This window comes from Protobothrops mucrosquamatus, unplaced genomic scaffold (assembly GCF_001527695.2).
Source record: "Protobothrops mucrosquamatus isolate PMUCROS unplaced genomic scaffold, P.Mucros_1.0 scaffold3037, whole genome shotgun sequence".
NCBI classification, from domain to species: Eukaryota; Metazoa; Chordata; class Lepidosauria; order Squamata; family Viperidae; genus Protobothrops; species Protobothrops mucrosquamatus.
The window spans coordinates 245,348-259,026 of NW_015389051.1; the positions used below are offsets into that span (position 1 = coordinate 245,348).

Genomic DNA, 13,679 nt, shown 5'->3' on the forward strand with positions numbered 1-13,679 from the left:
CATTAGTTTGTTATTAGCTGCACATTTAAATATTCTAAAACTATTACAGGCCCTTTGTCCAAGAAAAGATTAAGTGTTTTAGAACTTGGGGAAATAATTTATTATGCTATCTTTTTTCAACATTTGCCTTTCAGAGATACGGCTATAGTACCAGTATACCAGTCATCAAGTATACAAAAACAAAATCCAGTTGCCTTTTGAAAAAGCACCTTTGGGACAACCATGACTTGGATGACTGAGAAATCTCCATAGATAAATAAAGGAAGGTGTCAAAGTAGCTTGGCATAATCTCTACCGCAAGGGAAGGATACAGTTTTATCATTGTGGAATTCCTGGAAAAGTCATCTGGGTCCATCAGATCGAGGTCCCATTGGAGAAACCCCTTCAAGCCTAGAGTTACACAAGGTGTATTGTGTTTGAAATATGTCCATGCGCAATTTATGTTTAAGAATTTTTCTTCTGGTACAGCATGACTCTCTTCCACTGGGATTTTAACTGCTCAGAATCGCTGACAATTTGAGGGCTATAAAAATGGTTTGAGCTGAAAATATCCCCTCACAAGTCAAAAAAAGTCCCTGGGGTTCAAACAAACTGTTCAAATTTCACCAGAAACATTGTCACACTGTCCTATTCTAAAAGTGTTCTTCATTCAGCCTAGGACTGGCTGGAACATTTCAAAATTGGGATAATCTTCTAGTCTAAACTCAAAACAAGGCACTTTGAACTTGAAACAGTCTTCTCAGCCCAAAATGTTTCAAATGTGACATGTTCTGCATACTTTTAGAAACCTCCCCACTTTGAAATTCCTGAAGGAACCTGAAATTTGGCAGGATCCACCACAGGAGTATATCAGGAATGCCATCTCAATTGATGGCTAAATTAATCCATTGTTATGCATCTATTCAAGAAGAAACATGCATTTAGGGAAAAGTCCCTACCTAGCAACAGGAATTAGTTTAGTTACAGAGCATCATCTGACAAGTGGAGAAAGCTTTCAGTCTTTCCAGACCTTTGCTAGATAAGTATTGAGTTCAGCTGTGTCCCAACTTCTAGCCCAGGGATGTTTAATGGAAATGCCAAACAGGATCTATATATAATATGACTACCAAGACTTTTAAACTATTATATAGTACAGAGTTCCCCAACTTTTCCAGCTTTGCAGACTGGCATGGGGAGGGGAGGGGAGGGGTTCTGTGTTGAGTGGCCGGCAAGCACATGCATGCAGCTCCATTTACACAAATGGTGGGCATGCACACCCGCTACTCATGTAAATGGAGCATGCGCTCAGCCACTTTTGTGGCCCGGTTCCGAATGGCTCAAGGTCCGGTAGGGGACTTCAGCCTGGGGGTTGGGGCCTAGGGGTTGGGGCCCTCTGATATAGGACATCAACTATGGGTCTTCAGAATGGGTTATCAGATTATGGGTTTATCTCGCTGAGAGATGGGTTCTACGGCAGTTCATCCCCAGTATCAAGTCTCAACAGAACTATTAAATGAAAAGTGTCCGGAAAGCAATCCAATCTGAACTGGATTTCATAGGCATTCCCCACACCTATTTGCAGCAGAGAGAAATGTGAGACACATACAGTTGTGCAATATTAATGTATTTCCTTCATTGCCCCAAAAAAGTATAAATTGCTGAGGAATAAGATTAATGTGCATGACTGCTTGTGGGTTTTCTTGGAGACATCCATTTAGTCACTATGAGAACAAATGCAGGCCCATCCCTGCCTACTCCTATTTAAGTATATTGCCTCTTCATTTGGAAGGGTGGAGGCATTGGAGGAGGCAACATGATATCCAACATAACTGCATTGTAAGGGATTTCAAGGTTAGAACTAGTCACGACAGGTTGTTGAATGACTATTCAAAGTTATGAAGATCTCGAAAGGGTGCTTAATGACCAACAAACACCTCCAACCCTTATAAATTTGTATACCTCTCCCATGGTCATATTATCTTGATTTGGGTGCTTGGCAACCTGTCGACACTGGATGGCCAGTTGTTAAGCTCCTTGCAATTATGTGATTGCCATTTGCAATCTTTTCTGCTGGCTTCCCCAGAAAGTCAGTGGGAAAGCTGGCAGAGAAGATTGCAAGCTGAGAGGACTCCCTCTCATCTCTGGGAGCTGGCTACATGCTGGGGTGATAATCTCAGCTCTACCCCATCAAGATGAGATTTCCAGCCTGCAAAGAATTGCCCCTCTCTTCTGTTTTTTTGGGGGGGGGGCAGAAAAGGAGCTAAAATTATCAAGGTTTTGAGATAATCAGGATTTTAGCTCTGTTTCCGCAACCTGAAGGGTTCCCCCCTCCATTAGATCTCCTTACCTTTGACCTGGGATATCACTTAACGACTGCAACCAGGGGGGTCTGGGTTTACAATCACTGACTGAGGTAATTGTGTGGTTGTCTCACTTAATGAGCCTTTTGCTTAACGACTGAGATTCCAGTCCCAAGTATGGTCATTAAACTTAAGAACTATATGGACTCTTTTTTTTTTTTTTTTAAAGGATTACTTGTACTCCAAAAGAGAGAATTAGAATGCAGGCTCACTTTTTTCAGGTTTAGGAACAATTTCTTCCAAGTCCTTTATGTTCTTTCTGACCGTTGAGATCACTTCAATATTGAGGGAAGCACAAATGTTGCAGATGTAGTCTATGGCCTCCCCTACGTTTTTGGCATTGCCAATGCCAGGAGAAGCGGTCAATCCTACAATCTGAATAATTAAAATACATTCACTTCATACTAGAAGGACCACACATGAATTAAGACACTAAAACATGAAAAGAAAGAACAAGAAAGAGAGAGAGAGAGAAAGAGAGGCAATGTTGCCTCCAGAATTATTTTCATTCGCCGCGTGCACCTTTTCCTGGCAGAGATCGATTGAAATCAGGAGATGAATGACCTCTTAGCCTTATTCAAAGAAATACACACTAGTAGTATTAAATGATTATAATTTAAACTAATACCTTAGATTCTTTACGTAAAAATACCCCATCGCGGTATTTAGAAATCTTGTTTATCATTAACCACCATTCCAAATCAACCAGTGGAATAGTCTGCCTCCATAAGTTGTGGCTGCTCCATCACTGGAGGCTTTCAAAAAGAGAGTGGACAATCACTTATCTGAAATGGTTTAGGGCAGGGATCTCTAACCTTGGCAACTTTAAGACTTGTGGACTTCAACTCCCAGAATTCCTCAGCCAGCTTTGGTGGCTGAGGAATTCTGGGAGTTGAAGTCCACAAGTCTTAAAGTTGCCAAGGTTTAGGACCCATGGTATAGGGTCTCCTGCTCGAGCAGAGAGTTGGACCAAGACCTCCAAGGTCCCTTCTAACTCTGTTACTCTATGTTCTAATTATTACTGTCAGTTGTTTGAAATAGGCCAGGTCAATACAGAGGAATGGCTGGGATTTCAAGAACGCTCTTTATTGTTGTTGAGGTATTGTACAGAATCTTGAAAGCCTACCGGATTTTCTCTCTACTACTGTTACTTTATCCAGGAGAATCAAGGTGGGTTGTTTTGAGTTTCTTTCCCGCACTTTCTCTTTTCCCAGGAATATTTTTTTCCTGAAACTCTTCCCTTAACAATTTGTTTCTCCCCTCGCCATTCCCAGCATCCAATCTACATGTCATTGCATTTATTTTCATTTATTTAAGAGGGGAATACATTTCTTGGATAAATTGCGAAACACTGCTAGACGCTAACGGTGGATGAGATCATCCGTTTCTCATCAGAAATTATCAGACTTTTATCCACACAGCCATCCGGAGTCAGGTACAATTCAAAGGTGTGTATCAGCCATATTTCTACGTCTTATTCAAGGGGTGGACAATTAGTCCTCCAGATGTTGCCAAATTACAACTTCCAGCATCTTTGATCATTAAGTTATGGAATTAAAGTTCAGCAATAATTTTGAAGCAATTGAACTTGCTCAGCCTTATAGCTTATCATTTGCTTAATATTTTGTTGCTATTTCCTGTTCTAACAAGTATGTCAGCAATATGTTTTAGAAAATAAGGTCTAGACCTGCTCAAATCTTAGAAGTAGAATAATGAACAAATCAATCATTAAGAACACATTTTGAATGCTAAGTTCTGCTCTGAGTTTATTCATTGTGTTTATGATGCTGAAATGAAACTATTGTTGTAGTTTATTCCTAAAAGGTTCCTCATATAAAATAACTTAAGCACAATTGTGCTGGGCACTACAATGTGCATTACTTATTGAACATATAATTACTTTCTTTTTGTTTATGGGTTAAAATTCATCAAAATCAGATTTTTTTTTCAAACTGAAGCTGAAATGATTATATTATTTAAGAATAGAATGGGAGACAAAGTGGATCCCTGCTACAATATTGTTGCACTAAATGGCTCCTGGAGTACAGGTGTGCATGCTATCTTCTTGAGAGGTACAACATTTTCTATGTTGTCTTCATGTATTAGAAGAGAATACACAACTTGCTGAGATATATTTTTTTACCACGAGAAAGCTACTTACCTGAGGTAGCGGAACTGCATCTTGCTTCAGTTTAAGGTTCAAGTACTTGGACATTAACATATTATATGGATTACTCCCCGTAGTGTTGTGGCACTCATCGAATATCATCAATGTGAATATTGAAAGAGAAAGAACTGTCTCATTAGTCAGAGAGTTCAAAAGAGTCTGGGGTGTCATGACAATGATATCATTCTGTTTAATAACTATTTCTGCGGGAGACTTGGAAGCATTTTCCCCACAGATGCCTGCAATGTTGTAGCTGCAAGAAAAGAGACAAGATACTTCTTAGAACACCATCAATCCCTGTTTAAGCGTTTGATCGAAAACGGCAAAATTAGGAAACAGTTATACAGGTAGTCCTCGACTTAATGACCACAACAAAATTGCAGTTGTTAAGTGAATTTTGTCCCATTTTACAACCTTCCTTGCCACAGTTCTTAAGTGAATCGTTAAGTTAGTAACTTGGTTGTTAAGTGAATCTGGTTTCCCCAATGACTTGGAGTGTCAGAAGGTTGCAAAAGGTGATCACATGACCCCAGGATGCTGCAATCATCATAAATATAAACCAGTTGCCAAGGGTCTGTATTCTGATCACATGACCCTAGGGATGCTTGCTTGTAAGTGTTAAAAATGATCATAAATCCCTTTTTCCAGTGCCGTTGTAACTTTGAACGGTCATTAAGTGAACTGTTGTAAATTGAGAATTACCTGTATAAACAGAGATCATCCATTTACCTAACACTCACATGCACAAACACACATAGATACTCATGAACTGGTCATATCTGACGGCCTACTTTTTAAAATCACAACATAGGTGCTCATCACAGGTACAACTTCATACTTTACACCAGACATGTCAAACAAAAGGCCACGGGGCTGGATGCGGCCCGCAAAGTGATTTCATGTGGCCCACGAAGTCATCCTGGAAACAGTGAGGGAACGGCCCCCGCTGTCTTAGCCCTGGCCCAGGCCGGCCGGGAGCCAATGTACAATTTTGTGGTGGCCATCTATGCTGAAACGCATTCAGTCTTAGCTCCACAAGGCCGTCTAGAAACAGTGAGGAACCAGCCCCTGCTGTGTCGGCCCCGCCTCCTGGGTGCATGCTGGGGAGGTGTCACCCTTTGTGAGGAATGAAGAAATGCACCATGCCTTGGTGCTTGCCCCGGTCCCACCCCCTTCTGCCAGAGACCCTCAGATCTGTCCCACTCCTGCCCAGGCCCTGACAGGCACCCTTGACACGAACAATGTAGAGCTGGCCATGCCCACCCAGTAGGCCACACCCACTCCATCCACACCCACCCAGTAGGCCGCACTCACCTGCCCCCCCCTCCGAGGGCAACCGCAATGCTGATGCGGCCCTCAATGAAATTGAGTTTGACACTCCTGCTTTACACATTGCAAAGCAAACCGGCTGTTCCAGACACCCATTTTGAAAATATTTTCAGCAGCCTTGAGATACGGCAGACCATCTTTCTGTAGAGCAACAATCTAAATCAAGGGCTGAAAAAGACGCTATTGCTATTATTTTAGAACCAGGAAGTAACAGGACATCCGCATAGGACGGACTGAGGTCATACTCATTTTTGAAGTATTCACAGAAGACTTTCTTCTGTTGTTCATAAACTGGAACTTTTGTAGCGAGGAAGACCACTTTTCCGTTCTGCCCAGCAGGCCTGTTGCGGAGATGATGCTCACATATCATAATAGACACAAGAGTCTTCCCAGATCCTATAAAAATGAATAAAGGCTGGTTGGACTTACTTGGAAGCAATGGACTAAAATTCTGAACTACAAGCTGGCAAGGCCATACAGATGGTCCTCTCACTTAAGAGTCCACAGTTGGGACTGGAAATTCCAGCACTGAACGTTGCGGTTGCTAAATGGAAAAATCTCTGACCACAACAGGCTTATGACTTTACTTTCCCTTCAGTATTTAATCATTGCAGTTGTTAAACAAACCATCGTATCATTACGACTTATGATTTTACTTGGCTTGTTGCAAGCCAGTTGAGAAACACACAATTAGTGATCACATGTCTGTGGGACTAGTGTGATGGTTGTAAATGGTCACAAAGCTTTTTTTTTTTTTAATGTCATTGTACTTTCATTGTACTTTGCTAAACAAGGCAGCGGGTTTCTTCTGTTTCCCTCAGAAAAAAATTATAGCCTTTCTTTAAAAAAGTCTAAAATAATTTTCCATTCCAATCAGAAAGAAACTTAGGATCATTGTAGCTCAGAGAACTATAATCTTACCGGTAGGGGCACAAATCATGGTGTGTTTGCCCTTGAGAGCAGGCTCAGCAAGTTCTATCTGATAGCTCCTTGGCTTCCTCGGAACATATCTGGGCTGCTGGAAGGCATCTAGAAGAAGAACAAGTGAACAAAAAGCACACTGGAAAAAACTGTAACATATATAAAATACAACATATTTACATGGCATGCACAACAGAATATCTACTATCCAAAATCATTATGTGGACACTAAAAGAAACATGTTCATTTAAGGGCAGGGGTGTCAAACTCAATTTCATTGAGGGCCACATCAGCATTGCGGTTGCCCTCGGGCGGAAGGGCAGGTGGGTGCGGCCTACTGGGTGGACGTGGATGGAGTGGGTGTGGCCTACTGGGTGGGCATGGCCAGCTCTACATCGTTCGCGTCAAGGGTGCCTGCGGGGGCCTGGGCAGGAGTGGGACAGATCTGAGGGTCTCTGACAGAAGGGGTGGGACCGAGGCAAGCGCCAAGGCATGGTGCATTTCTTCATTCCTCACAAAGGGTGACACCTCCCCAGCATGCATCCAGGGGGCGGGGGCGACGCAGCAGGGGCTGGTTCCTCGCTGTTTCTGGATGGCTTTGTGGAGCTAAGACTGAATGCATTTCAGCATAAATGGCCACCACCACAAAATTGTACATTGACTCCCGGCCGGCCTGGGCCAGGGCCAAGGCAGCGGGGGCCGTTCCCTCACTGTTTCCAGGATGGCTTTGCGGGCCACATGAAACCACTTCGCGGGCCGCATCCGGACCCCGGGCCTTGTGTTTGACATGTCTGATTTAGGGGAAGAGAAGCCATATGGCGTTACTTTAATTGGAACATACCCGCATACCAAAACAGTATGCCAATGATACTCAATTATATCTCTCTGCCCCTGGTGAATTAAGCAGTGTTGCTTAATGTCCCTCCTGTCTGAGTGTCAGGAGGCTGTGGGAGGTCTGGATGGGGAACAAGCAGCTTTAACGAACTGACTGGTTTTAGGTTTTAGGGCCTTCCAAATGTGGGACTTCACCAACTTTGGTACTGGATGGGGTGGGCCTTGCCCCTAAAAGACCTCTTGTACAATCTGTCGGTCCTTCTGCTCAAGGAACAGGTGGCAGTCAGGAGGCCTTTTGCACAATTTCACATCGTGCACCAGTTGCAAATCGAAATAAGAACTTTGAAAACAGGATCTATGACGAGGTAATTAAGATGATCAATTGGAAAAGAAGCTTTATACTGATGTGGTTGTTAAATATCAGAAAAATGTTTATGTTCAATTGGTGTCTATCAGAATATTAAGAAATGTACTAATTCAAGGTTGGTAAAAGAGAATACTACTGGAAGAAGAGAAAATCAAATAAAGCTATTATGTGGGTTATAGAAATCATTATTGTTTTTAAATATAAAACCAGGGAACACGCTGTTTACCAAATATTAAGGTAACTATGTTAAAAATCAATAAAATATATTTTAAAAAGGATAGGTGTCCAAATTGATCTTGGTTTTGTTTGTATTTCTTTTTTCTTTTTGTTGTTAATTTAGACCAGCACAAAACTGATTAAAAGCAAATAACCATACATGTTAAAGTTGAAAACCTTTGCACGCGTGTGTCTTTTTGTACAATGATGTGCGAAAATGTTTATAGACTGGGTGACTTAGTTTAAACATGATGGTTAGATCCTGAAGCAATTCTACATAAAAGTTTGCAGTCCTTTTTGTCTGATTCAAGGAGCAAAAACTGCACTTATGCCTCACATTCAACTGTCAAACAATAACATTTTCAAAACAAGAAAATATCCTGCAAGCTTTCCAATATAGGCCTTTAACAGATACTTCACAGAGAAATGCTGAGGTGAAAATAGAATTTGTGCTAGGTACACTAGTCCTCTTAAAAGAACTATGGGTTCTTCAACCATGATTGTGTTCAAGCTCTTTCAGGACACTAGGCCAGTGGCTGGCAGTTCAAACTGCACAAAAGATAAATGTAATTCATTTAAAAAATAAATGAGTGTTCCTTTGATATTTAATCAATGTCTGTCTTTAGTCACATTAGAAAACCTAATATTCAACCACAAGGGGCTGTAGGGACAACATCGAAGTTTTTCAAGAAATATAAGTACCACAAGCACCACTATGGGAAGCTGGACATACTCCCCTGCCGTAAATAAGACAGTGACAGATAACTTCTGGTAGTACAGATCCTTTCCTTGAGAAGCCACTAAAGGTTTGCTAGAAGAATTTAGAGAATTGAGCCCAAGGCAGTTTTCCAATTGTCTTACCTGAAGGTGAACATGAATTTTCACAAAGATTGTCAGATTCTGCTTCTTCAGAAATCTGTATTTCAAAAACACAGCTGTCTTCATCTTCATCTGCCATTTCAACATCTGCATTATCAGCTGAATATGATACAAAAAAAGTCCGTTCAATTTTTGCATTTTCATTAATATTTTGCTTGGCACATCTACGGTAAAAGTACTCTTCAGATAGGTGAAAGATAATGTGAATAGGAAAGAATATATTGTCGTATTGGAATATACTGAATATCAACTCAATGTTTTTATAATAAATTCATATTCTGCATGTTGTTGGGAATGCAATATATGTTCTAATGAATGCAGGAACACTGCAAGTTGCCATTCTTAAACAATGTGGAAGCTCCTGCTTGAATAGTCTTGCTTAAGTGACAAAATTTCTACATTCTTCTTTATTTGTTTATAGATTCATTGCATTTCTACCCCACCCATTTCACTAAATGACACTAGTTGAGAGGTTGGAGAGGAAGGGATTTCAAGAGAGTACTGTAAGCTATTTGTGTAATACACCGGTGGCTTCCAGCATGATTTCATTGTTTTCCATGTATGTAAGACAGTAAACAAGTACTCTGAGCATCCCAAAGAGTAGGGGAATAGTTAAGAAGCAAACAAAAGCCAAAGGTGTGAAACTGAGTCTTTTAACCAGAAATTACAGTTGCAATCATGTGATTTTCCACTCAGTGACTGCTCCGCTTAGTGGCAGAATTGCAGGTCCCAATTAGATTTTTTTTTAAATGAGGACTACCTGTAACAGCGTATCAGTGGATGTCTTGCCAATTTTAAGGCACATGCAAGTTAAAACCTAAGATGTTTTCATCACCTGATTATGACCATCACTACACACACCCCCACTGACACTCCATTTGGTGACTCTGCCTCTCATAACTTTCTCTATTCTGGAAGTCTTCCAAGAGAAAGAAAGAAACTGAATGGAGAGTAAAACAAAGATATGACAATACCTCCTTTCAAATCCCATAGCTCGATTTGCTTGTCGTGTCCAGACCTATGCAGTGCGATTTGGAAGGTTTTAGGCCAATGTTCTTTGTCTGATCTACACAGACATTCTATCAGTTTGCTTGCACTTGCTTGTCTTCCTTTCCTTTCACTAATCTGCAAATCAGAAACATGAGGCAGAGCAGAGTACTTATTTATTGTGTTTCTATACTCAAGACTCAAAAGATTCACTTCCACTCTTTATCGACTTTTCGCATAAAGCAAAAAAAAATGCGTAATTTGTAGTTATAATTTGTAGTTTTGAAGATAAGGGAAAAACTGAATAGAAAAGAGTGAGTTTTCTTTTGTAATCATAGGGCAGGAGGTAATTTTGTAATTATTATTTCCTTTGTAATTATTTGTTGCAAAGGAAATCGGAAGCTTCTTTTTTTTATTTCATTTGATCCTTTCTTTCTGCACCTTTGCTTTTCACTTTCTTCTTCCTTGCTCTCATTCTTTATTACAGCCATGCTGGCGCAGTGGTTAGAATGCAGTATTGCAGGCTGACTCTGCCAACTGCCAGCAGTTCGATCTTGACTAACTCAAAGTTGATTCAGCCTTCCATCCTTCTGAGGTCCGTAACACAAGGACCCAGATTGTTGGGGGCAATATGCTAACTCTGTAAACCACTTCAAAAAGGCTGCAAAGCACTATGAAGCGGTATATAAGTCTAAGTGCTATTGCTATTAATTTCAGTTAGTTTTTATATTCTTTGTAAAACTTTCAGTAAAATTTTATGAAAATAATATCAGGAGATACACACCCAACTACAAGTAACTAAACTCAAAAAAACCACCAACAATCTGAGCAAAATTTACAAACCTTCTCTCCCACAGTAGCACTAAGAGAATATACAATAAAAAACAAACCCAATTTTAAAATTCACCATTTATTTCCTTTCTTTTTTCATGCACGTTAATTCTCTTGCTTACCAACCTGTAACCTGGATCACATCAGAATCTTCTCAAATATTTAGAGAAATGAATCAAACTGGTTAAGAGTTGATAAAGGGTTTTATTTTTGCTCTCTGATCAAGCTGAATTAGCACACTGTTCAAAATGAAAGTCAGGGCTGTCTTCTAAAACAAGGCTTTTCAACCAGTGGTACGGGTACCATCTGTGGCACATTGGCACCTGGCAGGTGGTGCGCGACCATCCTAGAAAAATGGTAGCAGGGGAGGGGAATGAGCTGAAACGGTGGCAGCACCGCACAAGCCTGAGCGAGAGATGGCTGGAGCTGCAGGGCTGTCAGGGCTCAGTGGAAGTGCCAGGATCAGCGCCAAGATCCAGCTGGAGCTTGGCGCTGATCCTGGCGCTTCTGCTGAGCCCAGAAAAAGCGCCGATCAGTTGGAATGTTGCAGCATCTCCAGGCTCTTGTGATTTACATTCAGATGCTTGGCAACTGATTCATATTTATGACGGTCACAGTGTCCCAGGGTCATGTGAAGTGACCAAAACCTGCTGCAACCACGCAGCAGACGGGGGGAATAAAAACCAAACACTCCCCCCACCCCACCCCCATTGCCAATCCTCAACAGAAATGCTCACAACAATGAAAGCCTTGGACAGGAGGAAGAGCGCTACCGGGTGGGCAGGCAAGTGTCTTGCTTGGCCCTTTTTTCATTGCCATTGTAACTTCAAACAGTCACTAAGCTAACTGTTGTAAGTCAAGGACTACCAGTACTTCATCACTTCCCCCCCCTTTTTGGGGGGGTCATCAAGTTTTTGACACCTTGCTAGGCGACTGTGGTACTCGGATATTGCCATATCCTAAAAGTGGTACAATGGGTGAAAAGGTTGAAAAGCCCTGTTCTAAAACAATGTGGGCCACCTGAGCGGATGGCAAGTTTAAATAAATAATACCTTATGAATCTCTTCCCATTCCTGAATTCGGAGGCAGTCATCCATGAACTCTTGAATTTGTTTGACATCAATGTCCTGCATAGCGGGCCCAATTCGTTTCAACAGTTGCCTGTGAGGTTCCAGACTTTCAATTATCTTGAAATCCCACTTGTCAATTGCATCATGAAGGCCGGTATAATCTTAAGAAGCAGAACAGAAGATACAAACTGGAATTAAAGTGGTAATTGACTAAAGTCGATTATCAGCAACAGATGGTTTATCTGATGCCTTTTTAAGTTAGCTTCAGCCCACTCCAAAATGTGGAATGTGAACATGTTGAGAATCCCTACCAATCAATTCCCCTATGAGACTTGGAGAGCTTTTAAAGAGCCTTTCCTCCTCCCCCCTCCCAAACACTTGGGGGCTGAAGGAGGGATATAACCTACAGCAGTGGTGGCGAACCTATGGCACGGGTGCCAGAGGCGGCACTCGGAGTCCTGTGGGCACACGTGCCGTTGCCCCAGCCTTGCCTCCCCCCGCGACCCCCTCTCCAGCAGCCCCCCTGAAGGAGAGTCACCCTTGAGCGTGGCCCACATGGAGCAGCGCAGCCAAGGACATGGCAGCCAGGCAGCGTAGACAAGACTCTGCCCTCACAGCCCATCATGCAGTTGATGCTGCAGGGCGTGGGCAGAGAGTGCAGCCATCGTAGCGCTGCTGGGCTGCCTGGGCGATCTGCGGCAGGCCCTGGTGGCGGTGAGTGGTCCTGTGGGCAGGGGGGGCGGGGGCTGGGGGGGCAGAGTGGGGGCAGGGCAGGGGGGGTGGAGCAAGGGCGGGGCCAGAAACAGCATTGAGCTCACATTAATAAACTAATAACACACAACACAGAGAAAACAGTTGTGTCTGGTTAGAACAGCTAGGTGAACGGCAGTTTGTTTTTTAAAAATTAAGATCTCTTTTAGCACTTAGGACAGAATGAGTAAAGGCTTCCTGCAACCTGAAGCAACCGCAGAGTCCTGTCAACAGAAACAACGCTGCCTGAAAGTAAGCACAAACCGCAGATCCTGGGGGGGTGCTGAGCCCCGGGGACAATTGTATCGTTCCCCAAAACTCACGGTGGCACTAGGGCTGAAGTTGAGGCCTGGGCCTCTGCTTCAGGCCTAACCTTGGAGGAATGGAATAACTCGCTGTGGCCAGCTCACTGTGGTCAACTCAGCACGGCCAACTTACCGTGGGGCAATTCAATCATTCAGTTATTTAAAATAATTTTAAAAATATTTTAAATTTTGTCATTCACATTTCATTTTGTCCCTCCTTTGGCATCCTTTATTTAATGACTCTATTCCATCATTTCAATATTAGTTTAACTCTTGTCCTGCAGTGAGTTGGCTGCGTTCAGTTGGCCACAGCAAGCTGGTCAAAGCAAGATGCCTATGTCAAGTTGGCCATGGTGAATTGGCCACAGTGACTTATCCTAGACCCCAGCTTTGGTGATGCCACAGAGTGCCACTGTTCAAGATGGTCTAAATGGAGGGGGGAGAGGAGAGAAAATTGTTTCTCTTTTGTTCAGAGTAGCCAGCAGAGTCAAGTTAGGCATTTTCTGAAATTTTTCGACACGCCAAGCCCAAAAGGTTCACCATCACTGATCTAGCATATGCTCCATTCGGCATGTCAAATGATCAGAAAATTAAGTCCTGTGCAGAAATAGCACCTGGATGGCTTCTCTTAACATATGGAGGGAAAGCACTAATTAAAGACCTGGGCAGGAATTGGTAAGGAAA

The 13,679-nt window shown here is 42.3% G+C and overlaps 1 protein-coding gene across 1 annotated transcript in view; it reads right to left on the bottom strand.

Moving 5' to 3' along the window:
• The window catches only part of DDX58 (DExD/H-box helicase 58), a 34,343-nt gene that overhangs the window by 13,335 nt on the left and 7,329 nt on the right, over positions 1-13,679 (bottom strand). Inside the window, exons 3-9 of the mRNA XM_015826288.1 lie at positions 11,923-12,101; positions 10,027-10,177; positions 9,035-9,151; positions 6,757-6,864; positions 6,081-6,231; positions 4,501-4,759; positions 2,552-2,714 (exon numbers count right to left, since the gene is read on the bottom strand). Coding sequence (XP_015681774.1) covers positions 2,552-2,714; positions 4,501-4,759; positions 6,081-6,231; positions 6,757-6,864; positions 9,035-9,151; positions 10,027-10,177; positions 11,923-12,101 — 1,128 coding nt within the window. The remainder of the gene's footprint in view (positions 1-2,551; positions 2,715-4,500; positions 4,760-6,080; positions 6,232-6,756; positions 6,865-9,034; positions 9,152-10,026; positions 10,178-11,922; positions 12,102-13,679) is intronic.